Source organism: Polyergus mexicanus, unplaced genomic scaffold, assembly GCF_030449975.1.
Source record: "Polyergus mexicanus isolate NDT 795.1 unplaced genomic scaffold, iyPolMexi1.0 SCAF_20, whole genome shotgun sequence".
NCBI classification, from domain to species: Eukaryota; Metazoa; Arthropoda; class Insecta; order Hymenoptera; family Formicidae; genus Polyergus; species Polyergus mexicanus.
In genome coordinates this window covers 3,325,752-3,348,904 of record NW_027223340.1, presented here as the reverse complement: position 1 = coordinate 3,348,904, position 23,153 = coordinate 3,325,752, and the positions used below count along the sequence as shown (strand labels likewise).

Sequence of the window (23,153 nt, the reverse complement as noted above, 5' to 3'; positions counted from 1 at the left end):
GTATGCTGTTTGTCCAATAATAACTGTACTAGGGGTACCACTGTACAGCGGGTTTGAGGATGAGTAGGGAAGTTTTTTATCATTTTGCCATAATTAATGAGAAATTAATTCTAAAAAATTGACTAATCAGTGCGAGTATAAGTACGCTAAGTTTTAGCTATCATCGGCGTACGGATTAAAATTAATATTAATCGGAAGATAAATCGTTAAAAAATCCAATCAATATTCATTAACTTTCGTCCCAGTAATGTAGGAGTTGGCCATTCTATCAACAGCAGTGATGCGGTTGAATATATCACACATGACGATTGAGAGATCTTGGTTGTACGGTTTTTGCGGTTAATCGATTAACAAGGAAACCTCGCAAACTCGGAAATTCTGATTTTGCTGAAACTTTACAGACATGTAGGGGGGTCAATAGATAAATTTAGAAATTTGTGGTTGCTATCCAAAAGCTATTGTAATAGGTGAAAGCATCCCTCATATATAGAGCGGCTTTTAGCTTTTCTCCATATATCTCAAAAACTATTTAAGATATTAAAAAGTGTTCTATACAAAAGTTGTATAGTAAAAACAGCTCTATTTAACTCCATTAATAAACATTTGAAAAAATTATTTTTTTTTTAAATTTCTAAAAAAATTTTTGTTTTAAATTATTTTTTCAAATTTTTGTTGATGTGGTTAAATAAAATTGTTTTTACCATAAAACTTTCGTGTAAAACATTTTTTGATATCTCAAATAGTTTTCGAAATATATCGAGAAAAGCAAAAAGCCGCTTTACTTTTACCCCTTAGAACCGTTTTTAGGCAACAACTGGAAATTTTTAAATTCATCTATTGACCCCCTACATGTCTGTAAAGTTTCATCAAAAACAGAATTTTTGAGTTTGCGAGATTTCCTTGTAAAAATTTACGATATCTATTTTCCGTTTAATTTTAATTTTAATTGCGCTGATGATGATTAAAAGATTAGCCGAAACGTCCGCTCTACCCTAATTTATATTTCATTAAGTTGTTTTTACAATAAACTTTTATGCACCCTTAATTTTGCGCTCTTATTGCTATTATATCCCATTCTTAATAGATTTTTATATTAAAAGTCTTATTCTTATATTTAATAAAGAAATGTGATTATACACTTTTCTTCTGAACAGCATTTCTGGATAATTCAATCAGGTAATCAGTTTACATTACTTTTTATTCATTACATCCAAATAGTATTTATTTATGATAAAAAAATTATTATAGATATTTAAAAATTTAGAATTTCAGATATCTTTGTCCATACGATTACATCTCCAATACATCCTTAAATATGTATTACTCTTAAGATGTCTAAAAATATATTTCTTAATAATACATTTTCTTTCTTTTATTACTTTTTTTAAGCAGTGTGAATACATAACATAATACAGTCAAAATCTGCTATCATATCTATAAACTTTTTTATTTAATATTTTATACATTAAATATGTTTAATTATATGTTAATACTAATATAAAAATATACAGAATTTTAATGGAGAAATGTCTGTTATTAAGGAAAATCATTTGCTTGAACACATTCTATCTTAAGTATACACAAATTGTTTAATAAATTTGGTAAAAATGACGAAAATAGAAAAAGTGATGAATTAAACATTGTTTATTAATATTTATCGACTAAGTGAAATATTTCTCGATGATCGAGAGGGTGTTGATATAACATTACGTACTTAATGTAATGTCATGTACCGAGTATCGTTAGTCTTTGATGGTCTCTCGAAATGATAAGATCTCGAAAGTGTTGTAATTATATATACTTTGAATATTACATAAATAGCGACAATAGATCGTCAAATTTACTACAGTTAATTTTTATTTATAAGAGTTGCATACTTGAGTAATAAAACTTGTGGCATACAATCTTAATAGGGTGAGTTAATAGAAATAAAACGCATACATATATACATGTATGTTTGTCGTTAAATTAACGAAATATGAAAAAAAATAAAATAAAAAATTTAAATAATTCTAATATACAAGTACGACACAAGCAAAGTTTTATTTTTTCCAAGTTAACTTTAACGATTTTAACAGAGAGACGATTTTAAACGCATATCACAATAATATGTGTACATTGTGTATACGTTAATATAACTTTAGTTAAAGTAACATAATAAATATAAACAGAATGATCTTGCATGATTTATATTTGATTCAATTTATGATAATCCTTTAGAAGCATTTGATAAAGATGATGAAAAAATTAAAATTATTAAATCAAAATATTCATATAATAATGAAACGCATATTGTCCACCTTTATTCCACGGAAGTGTTACAGAAGGATTATATTCTAAATATAAGATTTATAGGCACTTTAACTGATAATAGAGGAATATTACAAGAAGCGAAGTTTGGAAATTTAATTTCGTCAAATAAGAAATTAGATATATATATATATATATATATATATATATATATAAGACACATTATATTTTTGAATTGTAAGGACAACATATATTTATATTATGTATTCTAGTTTATATTATATCATTTATTTATGTCATATAATAAAACGACATTCCCGTCTCTACAATTTAAGCAATTAAGCAACTAACAATAAGTGTGTCATTATATGAGCAAAATTAAAGTTTAATATTATTAATTATAATTAATATTATATTATTAATTATAAATATAAATTTTAATATCTTTGTACAAAATTTGATGATGTACAAATTTAATATCTTGGATAAAATAATCTGTATATGAATTTATACTTAATACCTAGTATATTAATATATATAATCATTAAACAACAAATGTTTTAACATAAAAAAACATTTCTAAAAATTATTTTTTGTCACTTTCAGAGAGGAAGATATTATCTACGATGACAATTTAGATCCCGCTGCGCGTAAAATCGATGTAGCTCGCGTAGTAGGATATAAAATATCACAGGAATGGTTTTATAACGTTTATGATTTAGTTTGGGCATCACGGGGATCATTTTGGTTTAACAAATGTCTTATTAAATTTTTGGGAACATTTGCCGTTCACAAGGTTATTTTAAATTTTTAAGTATTTCTAGCGCTAATTGTTTCTCCCTCATTCGCAAGCAAATCAGTATATAACTTTAATCTTTTCATATAAAACAAACTTTTATATATAATTTTTCCTATAAAAGTTTGACGTTTATTTAAAAAAAAATCTTTTTGTAGAAAAATTAATTTTACAAGTAAATATGCGACATATATGTCGAGAAAATATCAAATAAATTCTTATATTATTATTATTTATTTTGTTAAAATCACTTTATGCTAAATCTTATTAGAGAGTTTTAAATATTATTATAAAATTCAAATTTAAATTATTACTAAAAAAAAAATGATATGTTTAATATATATCCTTATAGTAGATACTAATATTTATGTGTGTAATATAATTTTAAAATAATTGCAAAAGTATCTTTAATGAAAAAATTTTACTACACGTTACTCTAAAAAGATGAATAATTATTATATATTTTAAAAACATAAATATGAGAGCAATAGTCTCTTTTTAAATGTTTAGAAAATAGCAGCGCTAGTGCTAATGTGAGCATTTCATAATTACTGCAAAACTATTCTCTATAGGTTTTCCCAGAGTCCGGCATAATGGATTTGTTTGTGGTACAATATCATCACGCGAATTTCTTGATTTTGATACTTCTTATAATACGTCTTCGTTCAACACTTCTTTTGAATTTCTCCGTTGCATTAAAGGTATATGACAACAATTGAAAATTGCTCGTTTTGTGAACATAAATGTTATAAAAAAATAAGAAAAACTACTGACGAAGAAACCTAATTAAATGTTAATCATACGTACATTATTCTTATTATAAAATATGTATATTATGGATGTATTCAAATATGTATTCCCCTTTATACATGAAATTAATTTCCTAGCAAATCAGATATGTTCACAAATAAATGCAATAATTAATTTATAAATATATATAATAAATTAAATATATATATATGTAATAAATATAATAATTAATCTGACTTTTTTGATATAAATTATTGTAGTATCTATTATATTGCGGATGTTACAAAACATTCTTTCTGAAACCATATTTGTGGAGAGTATGATTAACAGATATATAATTTCCAAGTAAGTAATATACTCTATTATAATAGTTACTATGCAATAGAAAACTAAATATGTTAAGTATAATAAATATAAGTTTCATAAAATATTGTGTTTTATAGTGCTTATTGTGCTTTCTCTATTTTTCCGACAATTGATAATCTTCGCGCTTACATACAAAAGGAAATGATTTTATGTAATTTTTTTTTTTTTTACTTATTGCCTTTATTTTTATTATTCCAAATTTTATCACAATTCTGTAGATAATATCTGTTTTATTTTTCGCTTTGTTTAGAGAGCTTGATCAATGGACAATTATTGTTATTATAACTTATGCTGTTCATTTTATATTATATTATCTAAATCTTACGCAATTTCGCTTACTTCGAATATAATTGTGTTTTATTTATCACTTACACGTCCATTTAGCTTCCACAATGTTTATTTGATTTTGTTATTTCTAAACAAATTTTACTTTGAAATTATTAAATTTTTATTAAAATTATATTATAATTATATGATATATGATAATAATTAATAAAAACAAGAAATGTAAAATGTATATTTAAATTGATATAAAGCAATTTTATATATTTTGATAATATCTCATTATAATTTTTTTAAAACACATTAATTAATGTTAAAATTTAAAAACTTTGTAAATTTAGCAATTTAGATTACACAAATTTGATGAAATCTTTGAATAAAAGTATGGATGACACATATCTTAATGTATTAAGAGTAAATAAATCAGAATTATTAAACATAATTCATATAATGGATCCATGGACAAAGCAAAAGCATAATCCTACTATAAGTGTCAAGCAAGATTATAATCATCCTTATAGCAAGATAAATGTGTCAATAGAAAATTATAATTCATCACATCATTATTGAATACCTCTGACATATACTATACAGAGAGATCTCAATTTTCGCGATACCTTACCTTGTTATTGGCTAAACAAAACGGAGCCACACTTAATTGATATTAATTTCAAAGAAGTTGGTTGGGTGATATTCAACATACAACAAATTGGTAAATATTGACCGATTTATTTTTTATTATTTTTTGTGTATTCTGCACAGTTCGTCCATAAATGTCCGAGCAAATATTTCACAACTGATTGAAGTTACAAAAAAGTTTATTAAGAGAAATTAGTTTTTAGTCCGCAATAAAGCGCATATAAAAGTTTCTTTTTCTCGTAATCTTTTTAAATTATGAAGATCACCGTTTTTTTTTTTTTTTTTTTTTTTTTTAATGAAACTACCTATTTTTTATTGCATATTTTTATAGCCCTTTTTGAGACCTTTTCAAAATATTATAATAAAATGTTTTTCGAGTTTTTTGTATCTTAATCTGACATATTTTGATATAAAATATAAATGTTTAAATATATATTTTAATACTTATTTAAATAATAATAAATAATAAAATATATTTTATATATATATATATATATATATATATATATATATATATATATATATATATGTATGGGTTGTAATTAAACATTTGTTGAACTATATCTCAGTAATAATGGGACAAACTTCGGGGACGAGCTCTCCACATCAAAAATGAAAAAAAGTTTATATCAATATACATATATATTCGCTCATATTTCTTAATAAAATTGTATTTTCTAGATAATTTACCTTGTTTAAAAAAATTAAATTGTAGGCAATTTCCTATTATACTTGATATTTTACATAAAAAATAATATTTTTTTAAATAAAATATAATTCCTTAGAGTAAAATTGAAAATTTATACTACACATATACATATATATGAATTAAATCAGCATTTCTATGCATTATACCTAACGACAATATGACGATTAATTATATTACAATGAAACTACAATAATATTTGTGTTATTACAGTAATATTTATGTTTCACACACAAAACACTATATACAATAAAAATTGACAGAGAATTCTGATTATATTTTTAATTTATATGTTATTTACAGGGTATTATCGAGTCAATTACGATTTAGAGAATTGGAAAAGAATTGCAAGATACTTAGCCTCTAAGAATTACATAAAAATACACGTTCTTAATCGTGCTCAAATTATCGATGACGCTTTTCACTTTATGATAACGAAACAACTCGATTCTTCTATATTCTGGAATATTACAGAATATCTAGAACAAGAAACAAATTTTGTAGCATGGTATCCTATGTTTAAAGCTCTGGAATACATGTCGAGTGTCTTTCCACTTCCAAAAGAAAAAACTGATAAAATCACGGTAGATATTAATAGACTTTTTGTTAATTTATGAGGAGAGAAAAAGATAAATAATAAGTTTCATATTGGCTCATAATCACCATTTAGATAAAAAATTAGCAATTTGCTATCTCTATTTTATCATTTTACCCCTACACAAAATATATACATTTTTTTTTTATAGTGACAAAAATATGTTTTATATTTTATTTAATTTTATTTCGTTTTAAATATATATTTTATTAATTATAAAATATAAAGTTTATATCATTTATGGTTCCTTTTTTTAGAGAAGAATGCGGAGTATTTTATATAAGGTGCTTCAAGAACTCGAATACGAAGAAATTCTTGGTGAAGACGATTTTACAAAACGTTTAAGACAAGAAGCTGCAAAATGGGCGTGTTTTTTTGATGATCAGATATGCATAGAAGTAGCCAACTATAATTTAAGACAACATCTCGCAAATCCCGAAGAAAACAAGTACTTTTTCTCATACATTTAGACTTTTTTAATTCGATTTGTTTGTAAATATTTTATGCTATGTTTAATACATTACTTGACCAAAATATAAAAGCAAGATAAGCATGTATAACAAAATTTTACTATTTGTTTAATCTCGTAGACTATCGCCGTGGTGGAAAGAATGGACATATTGTAATGGTTTAAAATTAATGCCCGATCCTCATATTATGAGTTATGAAAACTCTACTTGGCGGGCAGTACATCGTATGGGAAAGGAAAAATTTAAAACTAAAGTTTTAGAATTTGTGATTTGCCCTGAGCATCCAGATATTATAATAGACTATCTAAATATGATAGGAAATAATAGTGAAACATCGATTATGTTGCTAAAAGATTTTCGCGATCAAGATTATATTAACGGTTTTCTTTTTACTATTGCGAAATATGCGAGGAAAAATAAAGTACTTAACTTTATATTAAACAAATTGAAGAAAATAAAACCAAAGTAATTTGACAATTTTCTCATAAATATATTATTCATAAATTTATGTGTATGTTATATATGTATATATATCTACTATTACGTTTTTTCATAGGAAAATCAATAGGGTTGTAACATGGACAGTTCTTATAAATCATTTATATTCTAATGAACAACTCAAACAGGTAAAAATTGTATACGCTTTGAAATATGATTCTTATGGTGCGAGAGATGAAACTATTATTTAAAATTGATAAATATTAAAATAATCTGTTTTATAGAATACAAAACAGAGAAAGAATACAAAAACTATGAGGAATGACTGTGATGTACGAGTTGCGTGACGCAATACTTTGCGCGATCCCAAATATCGATCGCGCGAGCGTGAAAATCCCGATAATTTACGACATACAATGATTATCAACACGAAACTAACACTAATGACTGTCGGCGGCGGCAAAATAAGTGGAGAGAGCTATTTCATATTGTCGGATGAGTGACGGATGCCCGTCAGCCATGCGATGCAATCTACCAAAAATTCCACAAAAGTTAATTCACCAAACGCGTAGCTTGACAACTATTAAGGGCGCGACTCATCTGAATTAATTATCCACGATAAATCGGCGACACTCGTTCTACCGGCTGGAAGATCTCGGATTTTCGATCGCAGTTTCGCTCTGGATATCGCTCGCTTCAGGAGACCAGCGTCATACCGGATAGCTCACCGAACATTGCCGAGCGAGAGTCCTGCAGCACACATGCCGGCGCGATAAATCGCTATCGTGCTACCTGTGACGCATTTCGTGTTACGCAGGGCCGTCCTGCGGTCCTCGCAGTCCTTGTTGTCATCACGGCCGTGTTGGTGGGTTCATCGCCCTGGAATTTCCCGATCGGCTCTTTTTCTATTTTATCGAATAAGTCCATGGGTCCTTCCTCTCGCCGCTCCGTCCTTGGGACTCTCTCGCTTCATGCGGGTGGAGTGGCCGCCCCTTCGGCCAGATTATTCCGGCCCTCCGCGTCTCTTTCTTGCTATAAGAAATATAAAATTACTGGCGACTTCCGGTTGGAGAGTGACGAAGGAAAGTTAGAGTAGTTATAGAAGGAAGGAAAGTGAGGTGATAATTGTGGAAGGAAGAGGAGAAAAACGGAGAATAGGGTGAAGTGAGAGAGAGGGTGACAAAAGGAAAGCAAGGAAGTGGAGGGAAAAGAGGAGGTGAAAGAAGAGCAGAGAAGAAAAGAGGAAAGTAGAGAAGGCGGTTTTAGGTTAGGACAGCAACCATTAAGGTGGAGTGAGTGCGAGAAGCGGGAGCAGTAAAAAAAGGTCGGAGTGCGTAGAGGAAGAAATAGATGGCAGCTAAGGTAGGTAGGCCCACGGGAAGTAAAAATAAACAAAAAGAAAAAACACTAGAAAATTTCGGAATGAGCAGAGATCCGGAGAAGGAAATGGAAAGGAGGATAGAAGGAATAATGAGAATTTTTAAAGAGGAAACAGTGTCAGAAATGAGAGAACACTGTGAGAAACTAATGGAGAAACTAATGGGAAATATATTAAAGGAAATGCAAGAAGAAAGAGAGACGAGAGAAGAGGAAAGAAGGAAGTGGAAAGAAGAAAGGAAAGAGATGCTAGAAAGAATACAAAATTTAGAGATGGTACAAGAAAAGAAGGAAAGAGAAGAAAGGAAGAAGAACATAGTTATAAGAGGAATAAATATTGAAAAAACAAATATAGAGAAAAGAATAGAAGAATTTGTAAAGGAAAAATTGGGAGTAGAAATAAAGGTAGAGAAAGCATATGAGATAAAGGAGAGAGAAGGAAAGAAAGGGATAGTAGTGACAGTAGAGGAATGGGAGATGAAAAGAAACATAATGGTGAGGAAAAAGAACCTGGATAGAGGAATATATATAGACGATGACCTAACCAGGAGGGAAAGAGAGATTCAAGGAAGATTAAGAAGGAGGGCCAGAGAGGAGAAAGAAAAAGGAAAGGAAGTGAAAATAGGGTACAAGAAAATAAGTGTAAATGGAAAATGGTTTAAATGGAACGAAAAGGAAGATTGTTTAAATGAAGAGAAAGAGGAAGAGAAAGAAAGAAGAGGAAGGCAATAGGAAAAAGAGAAAAAAGAGAGAAGAGGAGAAAAAGGGGCAAGAATGTGTTTTTGGAATATAGCAGGAGTTACAAATAAAGATAAAGAGGTGTGGGAATACTTAAGCGGATTTGAGATGGTAGGGTTGATGGAAACGTGGATAGAGGAAGAGGGATGGAATAAAATAAAGGACAAACTGCCGAAAAATCTGGAATGGAGGTGTAGACCAGCAAAGAGAGAAAACAAAAAAGGGAGAGCAAAAGGAGGCATTATAACAGGAATAAGCAAAAGGATAACGACCTTGGAATACAAAGAATGGAGCGACAACATAGTGGAAAGGAGAATAAGATATGACGGGAGAGAGTGGAGAGTGATGACAGTGTACAGTCAGAATGTAAAAGAAACAATGCACACAATTTCAGAAGGAATGGAAGAGAACGAGGAAGGCGTATTGTTAATAGGAGGAGACTGGAACGCCAGAACAGGGGAGGAAGGGGGTAGGATAAACGAAGCGGTAAAAAAGGAGAGAGAAAGGAAATCGAAGGACAAGGTAATAAACGGAGAAGGAAGAAGACTAATAAGTGAAATTGAAGAAAGAGGATGGGTGATTTTAAATGGAAGCAAAGGAGAAGAAGGAGAATGGACATATATAGGAGAAAACGGAACATCAGTTATCGATTATATAATAGGAAACCAAGAGGCTACAGAGGAAGTAGAGAGTCTGAAAATAGGAGAAAGAACGGACTCGGATCACGTACCGTTGGAAGCGACATTATATGGAACAAGGGAAGAAGAAAAAGAAATAGAAGAGGAGAAAGAAATAGAAAGAAGAGAATGGAAAGAAGAAACAAAGGAAGAATACTTGAGGAGCTGTGAGGAGTGGACCAGTAAAGAAGAGGGGATTGAAGAATTATGGAAGGAAATAAAAGAGAAAGTAGAGGAAGCAATACCAAAGAAGAAGAAGAGGAGACATAAATGGAAGATAGGAGATAGAGTATGGCATGACAGGGAATGGAAAAACAAAAAGAGAGAATTAAGAAGGAGAATGAGAAAATGGAGGAAGGGAGAATGCGAAACGGAGGAATATATAAAGATGAGAAAAGAGTACAAAGAATGGTGCAAAGAAAAGAAAAAAGAATATGAGAAACAGGAAGAGGAAAAAATAGGGAAGATCAAGTCAGAACAAGAGGCATGGAAATATATAAACAGATTCAGAAAAAGAAGAGAAGAGATAAACGAAGAAATAGGCGAGGAAGAATGGAAAAGGCATTTTATGGGGATACTGGAGGGAGAAGAGCAATTGGCAGTATTAGAGGAAAAGGAAGCGGAAAGGGGAGAGGAAGAGGAAGAGGATGAAATAACAAGAGAGGAATTGATAAAGCAGCTGAAAAGATTGAGGAAAGGAAAAGCGCCAGGAGAGGATGGTTTGGAAAATGAAGTGTGGAGATACATGCCAAGAAGTATAGGAGAAGCAATGTGGAAAATGATAAAGAAAATATGGAAGGAAGGAGGAATACCGGAGGACTGGAAGAAAGGAGTAATATGCCCCATATTCAAAAAAGGAGAAAAGAAGGAGGTAAAGAATTACAGAGGTGTAACACTGATGGACACAGCATATAAGATTTACGCTAGCATTCTAAATGAGAGATTAATGGGAGAGATCGATGGCAAATTAGAAGAAGGTCAATTCGGGTTCAGAAGAGGAAGAGGGGTTATGGATGCTGTATATGTATTAAATCACGCAGTGGATAGAGAGGTAGGAAAAAAGAAAGGCAAGGTCTTTGCATGTTTCGCTGATTTGAAGGCGGCATTTGATAGAATAGACAGAAAAATACTGAGAGAAAGGATGGAGGAAATTGGGGTATCGAATAAGCTGAAAAAGAGAATAATGGAGACGTATAAGGAAACGAAGAACGTAATTAAGGTGGGAGAGAAATATACAGAAGAGTTTTGGACTAGGAAAGGAGTTAGACAAGGTTGCCCAATGAGCCCGACGCTATTCAACATCTACGTAGCAGATCTGAAAGAAGAAATGGAAAGAGGACAGACGGGGGGAGTAATGGTAGGAAGAAGAAAGATATGGACGCTAATGTATGCGGACGACATAGTTTTACTGGCGGAGAGAGAAGGCGAGATGAAGGAAATGCTGAGGAGATTTAAGAAATATTTAGAGAAAAAAAAGTCTAACATTAAGCTCGGAGAAGACAAAAGTGATGGTATTCGAAAAGGGGAAAGGAAGAACAAAGAAGAGGAGATGGAAATGGGGAGAGGAAGAATTGGAGGAAGTAAAAGAGTTTAGCTACTTAGGATACATTATGCAAAAAAATGGAGGAGCGGAGAAACATATCTTAGAAAGAAGAAGAAAAGCAATGATTGCAATGAAGAAAACGTGGAGCATAGGAGAGAGATTATTTAGGGAGGACTACATAAGAAGAATGAAGATGCTTGAAGCATTGGTGGAGAGTGTGAGTTTGTTTGGAGCAGAAATATGGGGATGGAGAAAAGAGGAAAGACTGGACGGAATTCAGAGAAAATACGTAAAATGGATACTAGGTTTGGAAAGGACAACGCCGAATTACATAGTAGTAGAGGAAGGAAAGTTAGTGAAAATTAAAGAGAAGGCGTTGAAAAGAGCACTGAAGTACGAAGAGAAAATAGGAACAACGAGGAAGAAACTGGTGGAAGAATGCTGGAAAGAGAGGAAGAAAGAGTGGGGGGCAGGAAGAGAAGGAAAGTGGGCGAGAATAAGGAGGAAAATATTAGAGGAGGAGGGAGATGGTACTGAGAGAAGAGAAGGAAGCAGAGAAGAGGAGGAAAACACAGTACAAAAAATAATAGGGAAGATAAGAGAGAAAGAAAAGGCGGAAAGAAGAAAAAAGATAGAAGAGTCTACGTACAACAGAGAATACAAGAAGATAATAAAAGAAGAGAGAGCAGAATATCTAAGTAAGAGAATGAAGCAAAAAGATAGAAAAACGATAGCAAGGTTCAGGTGTGGCAATGAAGCAAGAGAAAAAGAATACTGGAAAGCAGAAGAGGAAAAAGTATGCAGGCTATGTAAGAAAGAGGTAGAAAGCATGTGGCATGTACTCAAGGAATGTGAAAAGACGGGACAGAAAGAGGAGATAGAAAAAGTGTTGGGGGAGGATGGACAAGGGCTGATAGTACTAAGGAGAATAGAAGAAGAAAGGAAGAAGGCGGCAGAGGAAGGATAGAGATGCGTTTATTTTTATTTGTATATTTATTATTTTGATTTTGATTGTGTTTTTGATTTTTGATTCTTGATTTTATTTTATCTTGTTGTAAAGTTTATCCAATTCTATTTATATAGCTCCAGCGTCAATTGGAATTTGAATTTTGAATTTAATTTTGGTTTTAATTTTGATTTTAATTTTAATTTTAGTTTTAATTTTAATTTTAGATTTAATCGAGTCCCTATTGAAGGCAAATTTAAGTTTAAATTTAAGTTTAAATTTAAATTGAAATTTATATATAAGCGCAGAGTGGATGAGGAAAATTGTGTAACCGGAAGTTCGTCCTAAGCCGAAAGGCAAGGACTAAGCTCAAATAAATAATAATAATAATATAAAATTACTGGCAACGATGTGTACTAGCCACCAAAGATGTTTTTAATTTTAGAAAACTACGACCTGACGTCTCCTTTTTTCTGGGATTTCCGCTCTCGGCTATCCTTCTTCTCTCTTTCTCTGCTTTCGCCGGTTGGGATCCGGCTGCTCTATCTTGTACTGACAACTAACTCGCGGGCTCATATCGAGCTTACATTTACGATAATTATTACAAACAAAAGTCAGATCTCGTTGATCTGATGATCGGGCCGCTCTCTCCCTAAATTAGAAAGACGCAGGCCCCCGAAAAACCGCTTCTGATCGTGCCATTCGGCCTTTGCGACGGACGTTTCAAAAACGTTACGTCAGAATATATATATATATATATATATATATATATATATATATATATATATATATATATACTTAACTGAAGGTTTATCAAATACTAAATTAAGTCTTTTTATAGACAAAATTTTTTATTGTATATTTTATTAAATAATAGCACATGTAACGCACATTATTTATATATTTTATATTTCACTCACACACACTTTTGTTATCATTTTACTTTGTTATTATTTTATTATTAATAATTATTATAATAAAATATCAAAATTTATTATATATACAAAAAAATAATAAAGAAGAAAAAAAATAATAGAAAGTAAAATACTAATTTATGTTCTTTTTTTATATTATTTATTTGTCGGTGAAAGCAACACATCGCGATGGATTAGTATCTGTTGAATTCAATGTATTGGTATAATGTATATGTAAATATTAGAACATAAAAAATTTATATATATTTTATTTTAAAATTATTATACACCTATTTATTTATTCCTTTATTTGTATAGTTTATACATATAATCAGGGAATATAAAATATTATTTTAAAGATACTTACATTTTCCACCTTAAATTAGTTTTGATCTCACGAAGATATGTCACTAGGTTGCAAAAAAATGCAGAACGGATGCACATTGCTTTATCGTCTATAAAAAGAAATATAAATTGTGTTTAAGTTGTATTGCTATTCATATAGACATATCAAAACTTTCTACTGAAAGCTAAAGTACATTTATCGTATGAGCTTTTCATTATAACATAAACTTTCAGTAGTCTGCAGCTCAGTCTGCAATTCGGTCTCTCTTTGTATATAAGTACGCATTATTTTGAAATTGTGAATGTACATATAATATATATATCCTATACGCGATGCAATGGGTTTCTCGGAAAATTGATAAATTGAATGAATTGCAAATTTTGCCTTGTCAGTATTTTTTATGCATATCGTACAATTCAAGCGACATATAGACAATAATACAATAATCGAGCAATTTGCCGATCTACTCGCTCGACAGCTTAAAACATGCATATACTTTACATGCACGAGTGGTTCAACGCTGCTATGTTCTCGCGAAGGTCGATAGTTTTAGGATACGGAACAGCTAGAATGGATGAGGAAGAGATGGGCGCAAGTATTATAAGCGCTATCGGCGTGGCAAATGGATTAATGAAGGGACTCTCTCTCTTTCTTTCTTTATTAATGCTTAATTACATTGCTATGCACTAATAAAAGCATACATACACGTACATACACGAGATCAATCCGGAATCGTCTCGTCATATGTTTCGAGAATGGTATATTGGAACAAAGATGCTGTTTACGCATTATCGAGTTACAAGACTTTGGCATGGCCCGTAGGAGCATGGCCGATTGAGGATGACACTCTCTATTCAAAGCTGCGTTGGTTATTTGCGATCGTAAGCGAGGTAATGGGAGGAAAACATTTATTTTTATTTTATGTATTGTTTTAAAATTAATAAGGTAATCAAATATATGATATTAATTAATATAATTTAAAGTAATACAATATTTAAAAATATTTATGCCGCATAAATACAATACACACCTGAATTTGTGCAAATATGATAATCTCTTTAATATTTTGTAAAACACATAATTAATTTAGAAAAACATGATAATTTAGTTAAAACAAAAGAATTATTTTTTTTTATTTGCGAACATAAGAATAAAAACAAGAGATCTTACATAACGCTTTTATTAGCCGTAATAATCCGTTATTCTAGATCTTGCTAGTGATAACACTGCTAATGGACGTCTACTTCGCCTGCGAGAATTCTTCCGGGGATCCGATTGACACGTATGTGGTGACCGCAAGTGCGATGCTGGTAATTGTCAAACTTATCCTGCTGCGGCTGCAGCGATCCACGCTGTCGATCAATCTATTCTCCGCTATTCAGGACTGGTGCAGTGTTGAGGATGCGAGATCGCGCGAAATTATGATCCAGCACGCACGCATGGCGAAAATAATATCATTGTCCCTGTTTTATTCCGGATTTTTTGCTTTTATGCTGTACATGTTGCGACTCTTACCCGTTGTGAATGCTAATAAGAGAACATTTTATCTTCCGACATCCTGTCTCTTTGAATCTGTCACCAGTATCCAGTATGTCCTCATTACGTTTTATCAGATAGTTCAGTTATTCATTACATATACCGGAAACTGTTGTACGGAGGGAATGTTCATCGGTATCACGCTGCATCTCTGCGGCCAACTCGAACTCCTGATGATCGACTTTCGGCAGATCGGTCGGTGCAACCATAAGCGCAAAGGAGGCAGCGTTGTTGAAGAACTCGTAGTCAGACATCGGCAATTGATACGGCTCATCGAGACTATTGAAGATACTTATAATATTATAATTTTAACTCAGATCTTCACCAGCGCTATTTTGATATGCATAACAGGTATGTAAGTCTGTGAGGCATTTCCATGATTATTTCATGTACAGAGGAAGATTTAGATTTAGATTTATTAATATATCAAGATATATTGATATCTGACAATAAATTTGTAATATATTTTCATAAAGATATAAAATTTTATAATAAAATTCTCTAATTGACTTTTTTAATTATTATTTTATGCATAAAAAATGTAAAAGCAAAATATATATAAGATGTTTGAGAAATTTTACATCTAATCATCTCTAATTAGATGTTACATAAATAATTACTTTATTATAAAAAGAGAAATTTGTGTAAAAAAATTGTGCCACTGATAATACATAATTGGAATTTATGTCAATGTGTATATTTATATAATTGTATTTTGCAAAAAAAAATTAATTAAAAATAATTTACTTAGTTGCCTAATTAACTAAGTTAACTAATTAGATTTTTGTATATAACATTTTCTTATTATAAAATTTTTTATTATATAAGAACATTTCATATATATTACTAAGATACTGCAGTGAGTCATTTGCAGTATAAATCAAATTTGTCCAAGTTTTTATGTTTGTAAGTAAAACACTTCTTCCTTTCCATCGCTTTACTAAGCGATACAAGCGAATACAAAGAAAAAACAAAATGCAATAAACTCCATCTACAAATATATTAGTTAGTAAGAGAAATAAATTTAGACGAGATTGATCCAATTATTATTGAAAATTTACAAAAAACAGAATTTTTTCTTCATCTTCTTAATTTTATATTTATGTATTATAGATTGTAGTATATATTAGCCGGAATAGCATTTTACAATAAAATTATAGTCCGGGAAAAATCATTACAGAAATAAAACTTATTGATTTTTAAGGTTTTGGACTCATCGAATCTTTGCATATTCACGACACAATCATGACGACGAAGAGCATTGTGATAATGATTGTCATGTTGCTGCAATCCTTTCTATACTCGTATGCAGGCGATAATTTGAGAGATCAAAGTGAGGGCCTGTCTTTCGCGGTTTACGACAGCAATTGGTGCGATTTTTCGACTAACGACATAAGAGATCTAACATTTATTATGATAAAAACGAATATACCTATACGTCTAACCGCCGGGAAATTTTTCTATGTCACACGTGCCACATTTACAGATATCCTGAAGACCGCAGTATCCTACTTATCCGCCTTACGTGTTATGATTGAAAAACAAACAGAAAACAAGTAAAATATTACATAATTTAAACTTATCGCAACTAAATTTATTACTGTTAGAAAAATATTATAAATAAATATCTAAAAAATCTCTTAAAAATTCTTTTTTGTATGTAAGATAACATTTTACAATCAAGCGACGCGGTAGCGTCAAGTATATTAAAAAATTCGTTCTAATTTGTCAACGGTTTGCCTATGTACAGGGGCCGCGACGCTACCAAGTAGCTTATCCGGAGTTTTTACTCTTAAGAAACTTTCGATTAAAATACTTCAATAACACTAAAACTGTAATCAAAAATCTAACTGCACTTTTCTTATACAATGTGGATGCAAGCTTTTGATTGCGACCAGTTTGAATAAGATTGATGCAGTCAATCCTAAGGTATGATAATCGTATCGAGCGAAATATCAGAATTTATTTTTCCAATTCAGACTCTCACGTACATATGCTCGCACGTACATATGCACACACGCAAAGCGATTTTGTCCCTCAAGGCGCATTTGCAACACTCATGTACGATTATTCGCTTGAGTGTGCAAATATGCTTTGAGAGACAATGTTGTGTATGTACGTGTATATGTATAAGATAATAATATAAAGTTATGAGAGTATATATCGCGCGGAAAACATAAAAAATGAGTTGTAGTATATATCGCGGAATAATGGAACGAAAAGTGATAAGAGTATCGCAGAATACTGCAACAACAAAGATAAGTGATAAAGTGAAAAGAAATTATTAAATTTATACACTACTAATAATGTAAGGAAGAGAAGTGATTTTTTTTAATCGATGTCATATCGAGAAAAGTTTTTTTTTTTACATTAATAAAACTGAGCGAATAGTTACAATGGAGTGAATCTGTGCATTATCAATTATAACATATTTATAATAAATACATTATTGGAAAATGATTATGAATGAATAGAAGGAATATTTGGAGATTTTGGTTGGCCATGTTTTCGATAACGATAAGCTGGTAATTATACGCGCGAATGCGCATTCATGTATATAATGTTTATTTATACTTTATATATAAATGTAATTAATGCATAATTAATTTTTAGGTTAACTTATGGCTAAAAGCAATGAGTTCATATTAATATAGCAATATATTAATATAGCAATATAACTCTTGAGAAGTCTATCAAAAATATCATAAAAACCACAGCATTAAATATACATTTTTATTATTTAGCTTTAGAATAATAAAATAGTAAAATCATATCGAAGCACTTCTATAGTGTATACAAACATTTTGCGGATCTGGAATTACTTCTACGCTACCTTTGATTCTGAAAATGTAAATGTTTATTTATATTTTATACAATATATAAATGTATTTATTGCGTAATTAATATTTTTAGGTTACTTACAAATGGCTAAACAAAGAGTTGCATATCTACGTTAATATAACAAAACAAATCTTGAGAATTCTATCAAAAATATTACATTATATACAGTTGAATTGAAAGCGTCACAGTTATAGCGTCATAGAGCTTGAAATAGAAATGTTAAGCATAAGTCATTAAGCATAACCAAAGAGAAATGAGATAATAATTTTGTTTATAAATTATATAATAAAGGTTATTTATTTTCTTAGACTAAATTCTCTAGGGACAAGACTTATTGTTAATCTATTTAACTTTTTTTGATATAATGGTTGAACTTATATTTTTTAAAACAATGAAAAACGTGGAAATTGATTATTTGGATAGAGCTGCCTTTTGCAATATAATATTATCAGAGAACATTAGAATATCTGTCATCAACAAAAAGTAATTGAAATTTGAATCAAAATGAGGAGGAAGAATTGATTAAAGATACTAAATTGCAGATTTTGTTATAGGAACGTATAAAAGTTTATAATAATTTGGCAGCTGCGTTGATTAAAACAGAAGCTTACGATGCAGTTTTAGAAAATGTGAAACATGAAGGTACCAACTACAAAATGTTAAAGCACTACTTAGAAAAGGTATTGCAAAAATCCTAATCTTTTTTTTATTTACTATGTATGTATGTATGTCTTTATTGACTCCCCAATGGGGTTGCAATTTTATACTCTTACACTTTACAAATTTCCAAATATATTTCATTTTCTTACATTTCCGCTCTTACAACTAACACTCCTACACCTAACCTAACGCTTTACACAACGCTTTACTACACCGCTTTCCTTTTCCCTCTCTCTTGCTCTTCCCCCCTTTGCTCCTCATACTTCCTTTCCTCCTTCATCCTTATTCCTAACCCTCTTTTTGTCTCCTTCCTATTCCTCTCCTTTTTATCCTTCTTTCCTTCTCTGTCATTCCTCCTTCTCTTCTATAAAGAGGTATATGGTGGGATGAGAGATGAGATCCGAGCGGAATCGAACCTGGGACGTGGCACTTGTCAGCCCGCGACTCAACGCTCTAAGCCACTCATCGCCCCTCTTTTTATTTACTATCTTTAATCTTTTTAAATAAGTTTTATATATTCTTGATTTATATTTTATATGTAGAAAATTCAAATATGTGTGTATATATATTATGCGTATCATAGGAACAATACAAATAGGTGTGTATATATATTGTACGTATCGTAGGAACAATATTGAGACACAAAGGGGAATATGCAAAAGCTTATACAATCTCTTCCCCTCTCTCCACTGAATTCAAAAATTGCATCCAGAAATGAAGATATTTACTACAGAACTAATGACCTTAAACGATAAAATTGCTAAATATGTGGAAAAAGATAAGCATCTATATCGCAAAATGTTAGGTATAGTTGAAGATACTAGAAATCCATCAAAAGATATAAAAATAAATGATAAAAGTAAGTAATTAAGTAACCATAGATGTTAATAAAAGCAAATGATAAAAATAAGTAATTAAGTAAAAATAGATGATTTTCTTTTCCTGCATCTTTAGCAATTTTATCTTTTAAAGTCATTAATTCTATCTTCATTTCTGGATGTAATTTTTTGATTCAGTGGAAAGAGAGAGAAACAGAGAGAAATTGCATAAGCTTTTACATATTCCCCTTTGTGTCTCAATATTGTTCCTTCGATATGCACAATATATACATATTTGAATTTTCTACATATAAAATATAAATCAAGAATATATAAAACTTATTTTAAAAAAGATTAAATCCCATAAGAAAACCTCACAAAGGTAAAAAAAAATTCGCCAAGTATATAAAAAAGTCAACTTGTACGTAAAAAAAGTTTAATATTTACCCTTAAAAAATAACTTTAAAAAAAATTTTTCCTTGAAAAATAATTTTCATAAAAAATAAAAAAATAAAAAATGATTTTCCTCTAAAAAATAGCTCTAAAAGATAAAAACCCTTAGAAAATCAAAAATCAAAATTAAATATGAAATCAAGTTAACTAGTTAAGTACATAGAAACAGTTCAGTTTGTAATTTGAAATAATATTTGTTTGATAAAAATCAGTCTTGCATTTATAGAAATATTATAGATTTTCTCGAGAAAATTAAAATACACTTTATTTTTACAGAATTACGTTGTTATGCCCCCCCCCCTCAAATAAATATTATATATAATATATAAAATAGCACAATTATATTGCGGATTTTATTACAAATGGTACATACAAATGGTATATTACAAAACTACTTAAGTCTTAATGCAATAATGTCGATCACATCGATCACCAATTTCGAGTTTAAAAGTGCCCCGTGCCAAACTGACCGAGTTATTTTGAAATTAATCATAAGCTTTACCAGATAAGTCTGTAACGAAAAAGTTTAAAATTAAAGTGACATAAAAAAACTTAGCGTGCCCGAGTCGCATTACAAGTCATTTATTTTTATTAATATATTGATAATGATTTCTGATAATTAACATATTGATAATGATTTCTGATAATCTTTTGGAAATCTTTATTTCAGATCGGGCACGCCAAACATTTGTATGTCACTTTAATTTTAATCTTTTTTGTTACAGGCCTAGCTGGTAAAGCTTATGATTAATTTCAAAACAACTCGATCAGTTTGGCACGGGGCACTTTTAAACTCGAAATTGGTGATCGATGTGATCGACGTTATTGCATTAAGAGTTAAGTAGTTTTATGATGTACCATTTGTAATAAAATCCGCAATATAATTGTGCCATTTTATATATTATACATAATATTTATTTGGGGGGGGGGGGGAGACAGAACAACGTAATTCTATAAAAATAAAGTGTATTTGAATTTTCTCGAGAAAATCTATATTTCTATAAATGCAAAACTGATTTTATCAAACAAATATTATTTCAAATTACAAACTGAACTGTTTCTATGTACTTGGCTAGTTAACTTGATTTCATATTTAGTTTTGATTTTTGATTTTTTAAAGGTTTTTATCTTTTAGATTTATTTTTTAAAGGAAAATCATTTTTTTCTTTTTTTCTTTTTTATGAAAATTATTTTTCAAGGAAAAATTTTTTTAAAGTTATTTTTTAAGGGTAAATATTAAATTATTAAATTATTAAATATTAAATATTAATTTTTTTACAAGTTGGGATTTTTTTATATACTTGACGTATTTTTTTTTACCTTTGTGAGGTTTTTTTGTGGAGTACATATAATTTTGAATATGATGATAAATCTTTATCATTGACAGTATATCGGTATAATCGATATGATTGAAGAATAATGAATAATATACAGGATGTTAGAAAAGTCTGGAAACGGTCAAATATCTCGAAAACAAAACCTTTCTGAAAAAAATGTTTCAAACCAAAGTTGTAGGATTTTAGAAGTTCTATTTAATGATCATATCCGTTTGACCTTAAATGGAGGCGTCAAGGCGAGGTGAAGGTCAACATGATTTTTTTAAATAGAACATCCCATTTTTTATGACACAGTATTAAAGATGACAGCGAGACGTTTCCAAAACACTACTTGATGACCTATTTTCGTTGAGAATTGTCTGAGTTATGAGGTTTAAAATTTACGGTGCCGCCAGCATTAGTATTATCCAGAATGTTCTACCGACTACCTCTTGGGGCTGAGGCTGAACTCAGTTCCGTCGGGTTGTACCGACACGCTCTACCTGGAGTCGAGACTGCCCTCGACCCCGTCGGGTTGGACCGGCTCCTGCCTACACCGTACCTGGAGTCGAGGTTGCCCTCGACCCCGCCGGGTTGCACCGGCTCCTGCCTCTACCTGCGGCCAAGGCTGTACTTGGCTCTGTCGGGCTGAACCGACTTTCGTTGCTCAGGCAGTGCTCGACGTGACACTCGAGCCTGCCGGCAATATCTAGCCGCCTAACCTGACAGTAGCTTATAAGTGCATGTACAGACCGCGCTGTAGATATTTGCCGCATGATAGATATAAGTCCGATAGCTATAAACGCGATAGTCAATAAGCCGCCTGTAGATATCGCGCCGTAGTCTTAAGCCCGTTAAGCCTGTTAATGATAAGTCCGCTAGAAATAAGCCTGCTAGTCCTAAGAGCCTGCTAGTTATAACCGCGCCGTAATATTAAGCTCGCCTGTAAATAAAAACGCCGTAGAGATTAAGCCGCGTCCACTTTAGTAGTGTATCTAGGCCGGTTCTAAGCCATGGTCCTCTGAGGGGGGGGTGAGGGGCGAGGGGAAACCGGCGGGGGAGGGGGGTGACGTCACGGGGAGGGGGTGACGTCACGGGGAGGGGGTGACGTCACGGGGGGGTATGACGTCACGGGGGAGGGGGGTGACGTCACGGGGGAGGGGTGACGTCACGGGGGAGGGAGGTGACGTCACGGGGGGGGGATGTCACGGGGGTGAGTATGACGTCAGGGGGGTATGACGTCAGGGGGGTGCGAATGACATCATGGGGGTGGGAATGACGTCACGCGGGGGTGACCGCGGCGGAACGGTAGACGCGGGGTCCGCGGAGAGGGGAAGGGGGACTGCGGCGGAACGGTAGGTGCGGGGTCCGCGGAGAGGGGGAGGGGACCGCGGCGGAACGGTAGGTGCGGGGTCCGCGGAGAGGGGAAGGGGGACCGCGGCGGAACGGTAGATGCGGGATCCGCGGAGAGGGGAAGGGGGACCGCGGCGGAACGGTAGGTGCGGGGTCCGCGGAGAGGGGGAGGGGACCGCGGCGGAACGGTTGGCGCGGGGTCTGCGATGAGGGGGAGGGGACCGCGGCGGAACGGTAAGTGCGGGGGCCGCGGGGCCATAACACATATTGTTAAGATCGTCGTAAGGATGAAGACGGTTGCGTATTATAACGTTACACACTCCTCTCAATTATATATTGTAGT

The 23,153-nt window shown here is 31.8% G+C and overlaps 4 protein-coding genes across 5 annotated transcripts; all 4 read left to right on the top strand.

Annotated features, from left to right (window-relative positions):
• Nucleotides 1-2,842: 2,842 nt before the first annotated feature.
• On the top strand, nucleotides 2,843-7,639 carry LOC138941795 (aminopeptidase N-like; the record flags this gene model as incomplete). Its single annotated transcript, XM_070311678.1, is given in 10 exon segments — nucleotides 2,843-3,046; nucleotides 3,619-3,663; nucleotides 3,666-3,747; nucleotides 4,872-4,975; nucleotides 5,039-5,156; nucleotides 6,093-6,373; nucleotides 6,642-6,832; nucleotides 6,975-7,319; nucleotides 7,411-7,480; nucleotides 7,577-7,639. Coding segments are annotated over 10 exon segments (1,503 nt in total), but the record flags the coding sequence as incomplete, so codon positions are not given.
• A 1,003-nt stretch (nucleotides 7,640-8,642) lies between these two features.
• Nucleotides 8,643-9,401, top strand: LOC138941794 (uncharacterized protein PF3D7_1120000-like). The gene has a single exon (XM_070311677.1). The coding sequence runs from the start codon at nucleotides 8,643-8,645 to the stop codon at nucleotides 9,399-9,401; it is 759 nt and encodes a 252-aa protein (XP_070167778.1).
• A 2,413-nt stretch (nucleotides 9,402-11,814) lies between these two features.
• Nucleotides 11,815-12,594, top strand: LOC138941793 (uncharacterized). The gene has a single exon (XM_070311675.1). The coding sequence runs from the start codon at nucleotides 11,815-11,817 to the stop codon at nucleotides 12,592-12,594; it is 780 nt and encodes a 259-aa protein (XP_070167776.1).
• Nucleotides 12,595-14,417: 1,823 nt separating this feature from the next.
• Nucleotides 14,418-16,952, top strand: LOC138941676 (odorant receptor 13a-like). Of its 2 annotated transcripts, XM_070311523.1 has the most exons (4): nucleotides 14,418-14,723; nucleotides 15,042-15,720; nucleotides 16,574-16,739; nucleotides 16,856-16,946. In XM_070311523.1, coding segments are annotated over exons 1-4 (981 nt in total). In that variant the 5' UTR covers nucleotides 14,418-14,588; the 3' UTR covers nucleotides 16,857-16,946. The 2 variants fall into 2 exon arrangements, with proteins under 2 accessions (XP_070167624.1, XP_070167623.1); XM_070311522.1 differs by having other exon boundaries at nucleotides 16,574-16,952.
• The last annotated feature ends 6,201 nt before the right edge of the window (nucleotides 16,953-23,153 follow it).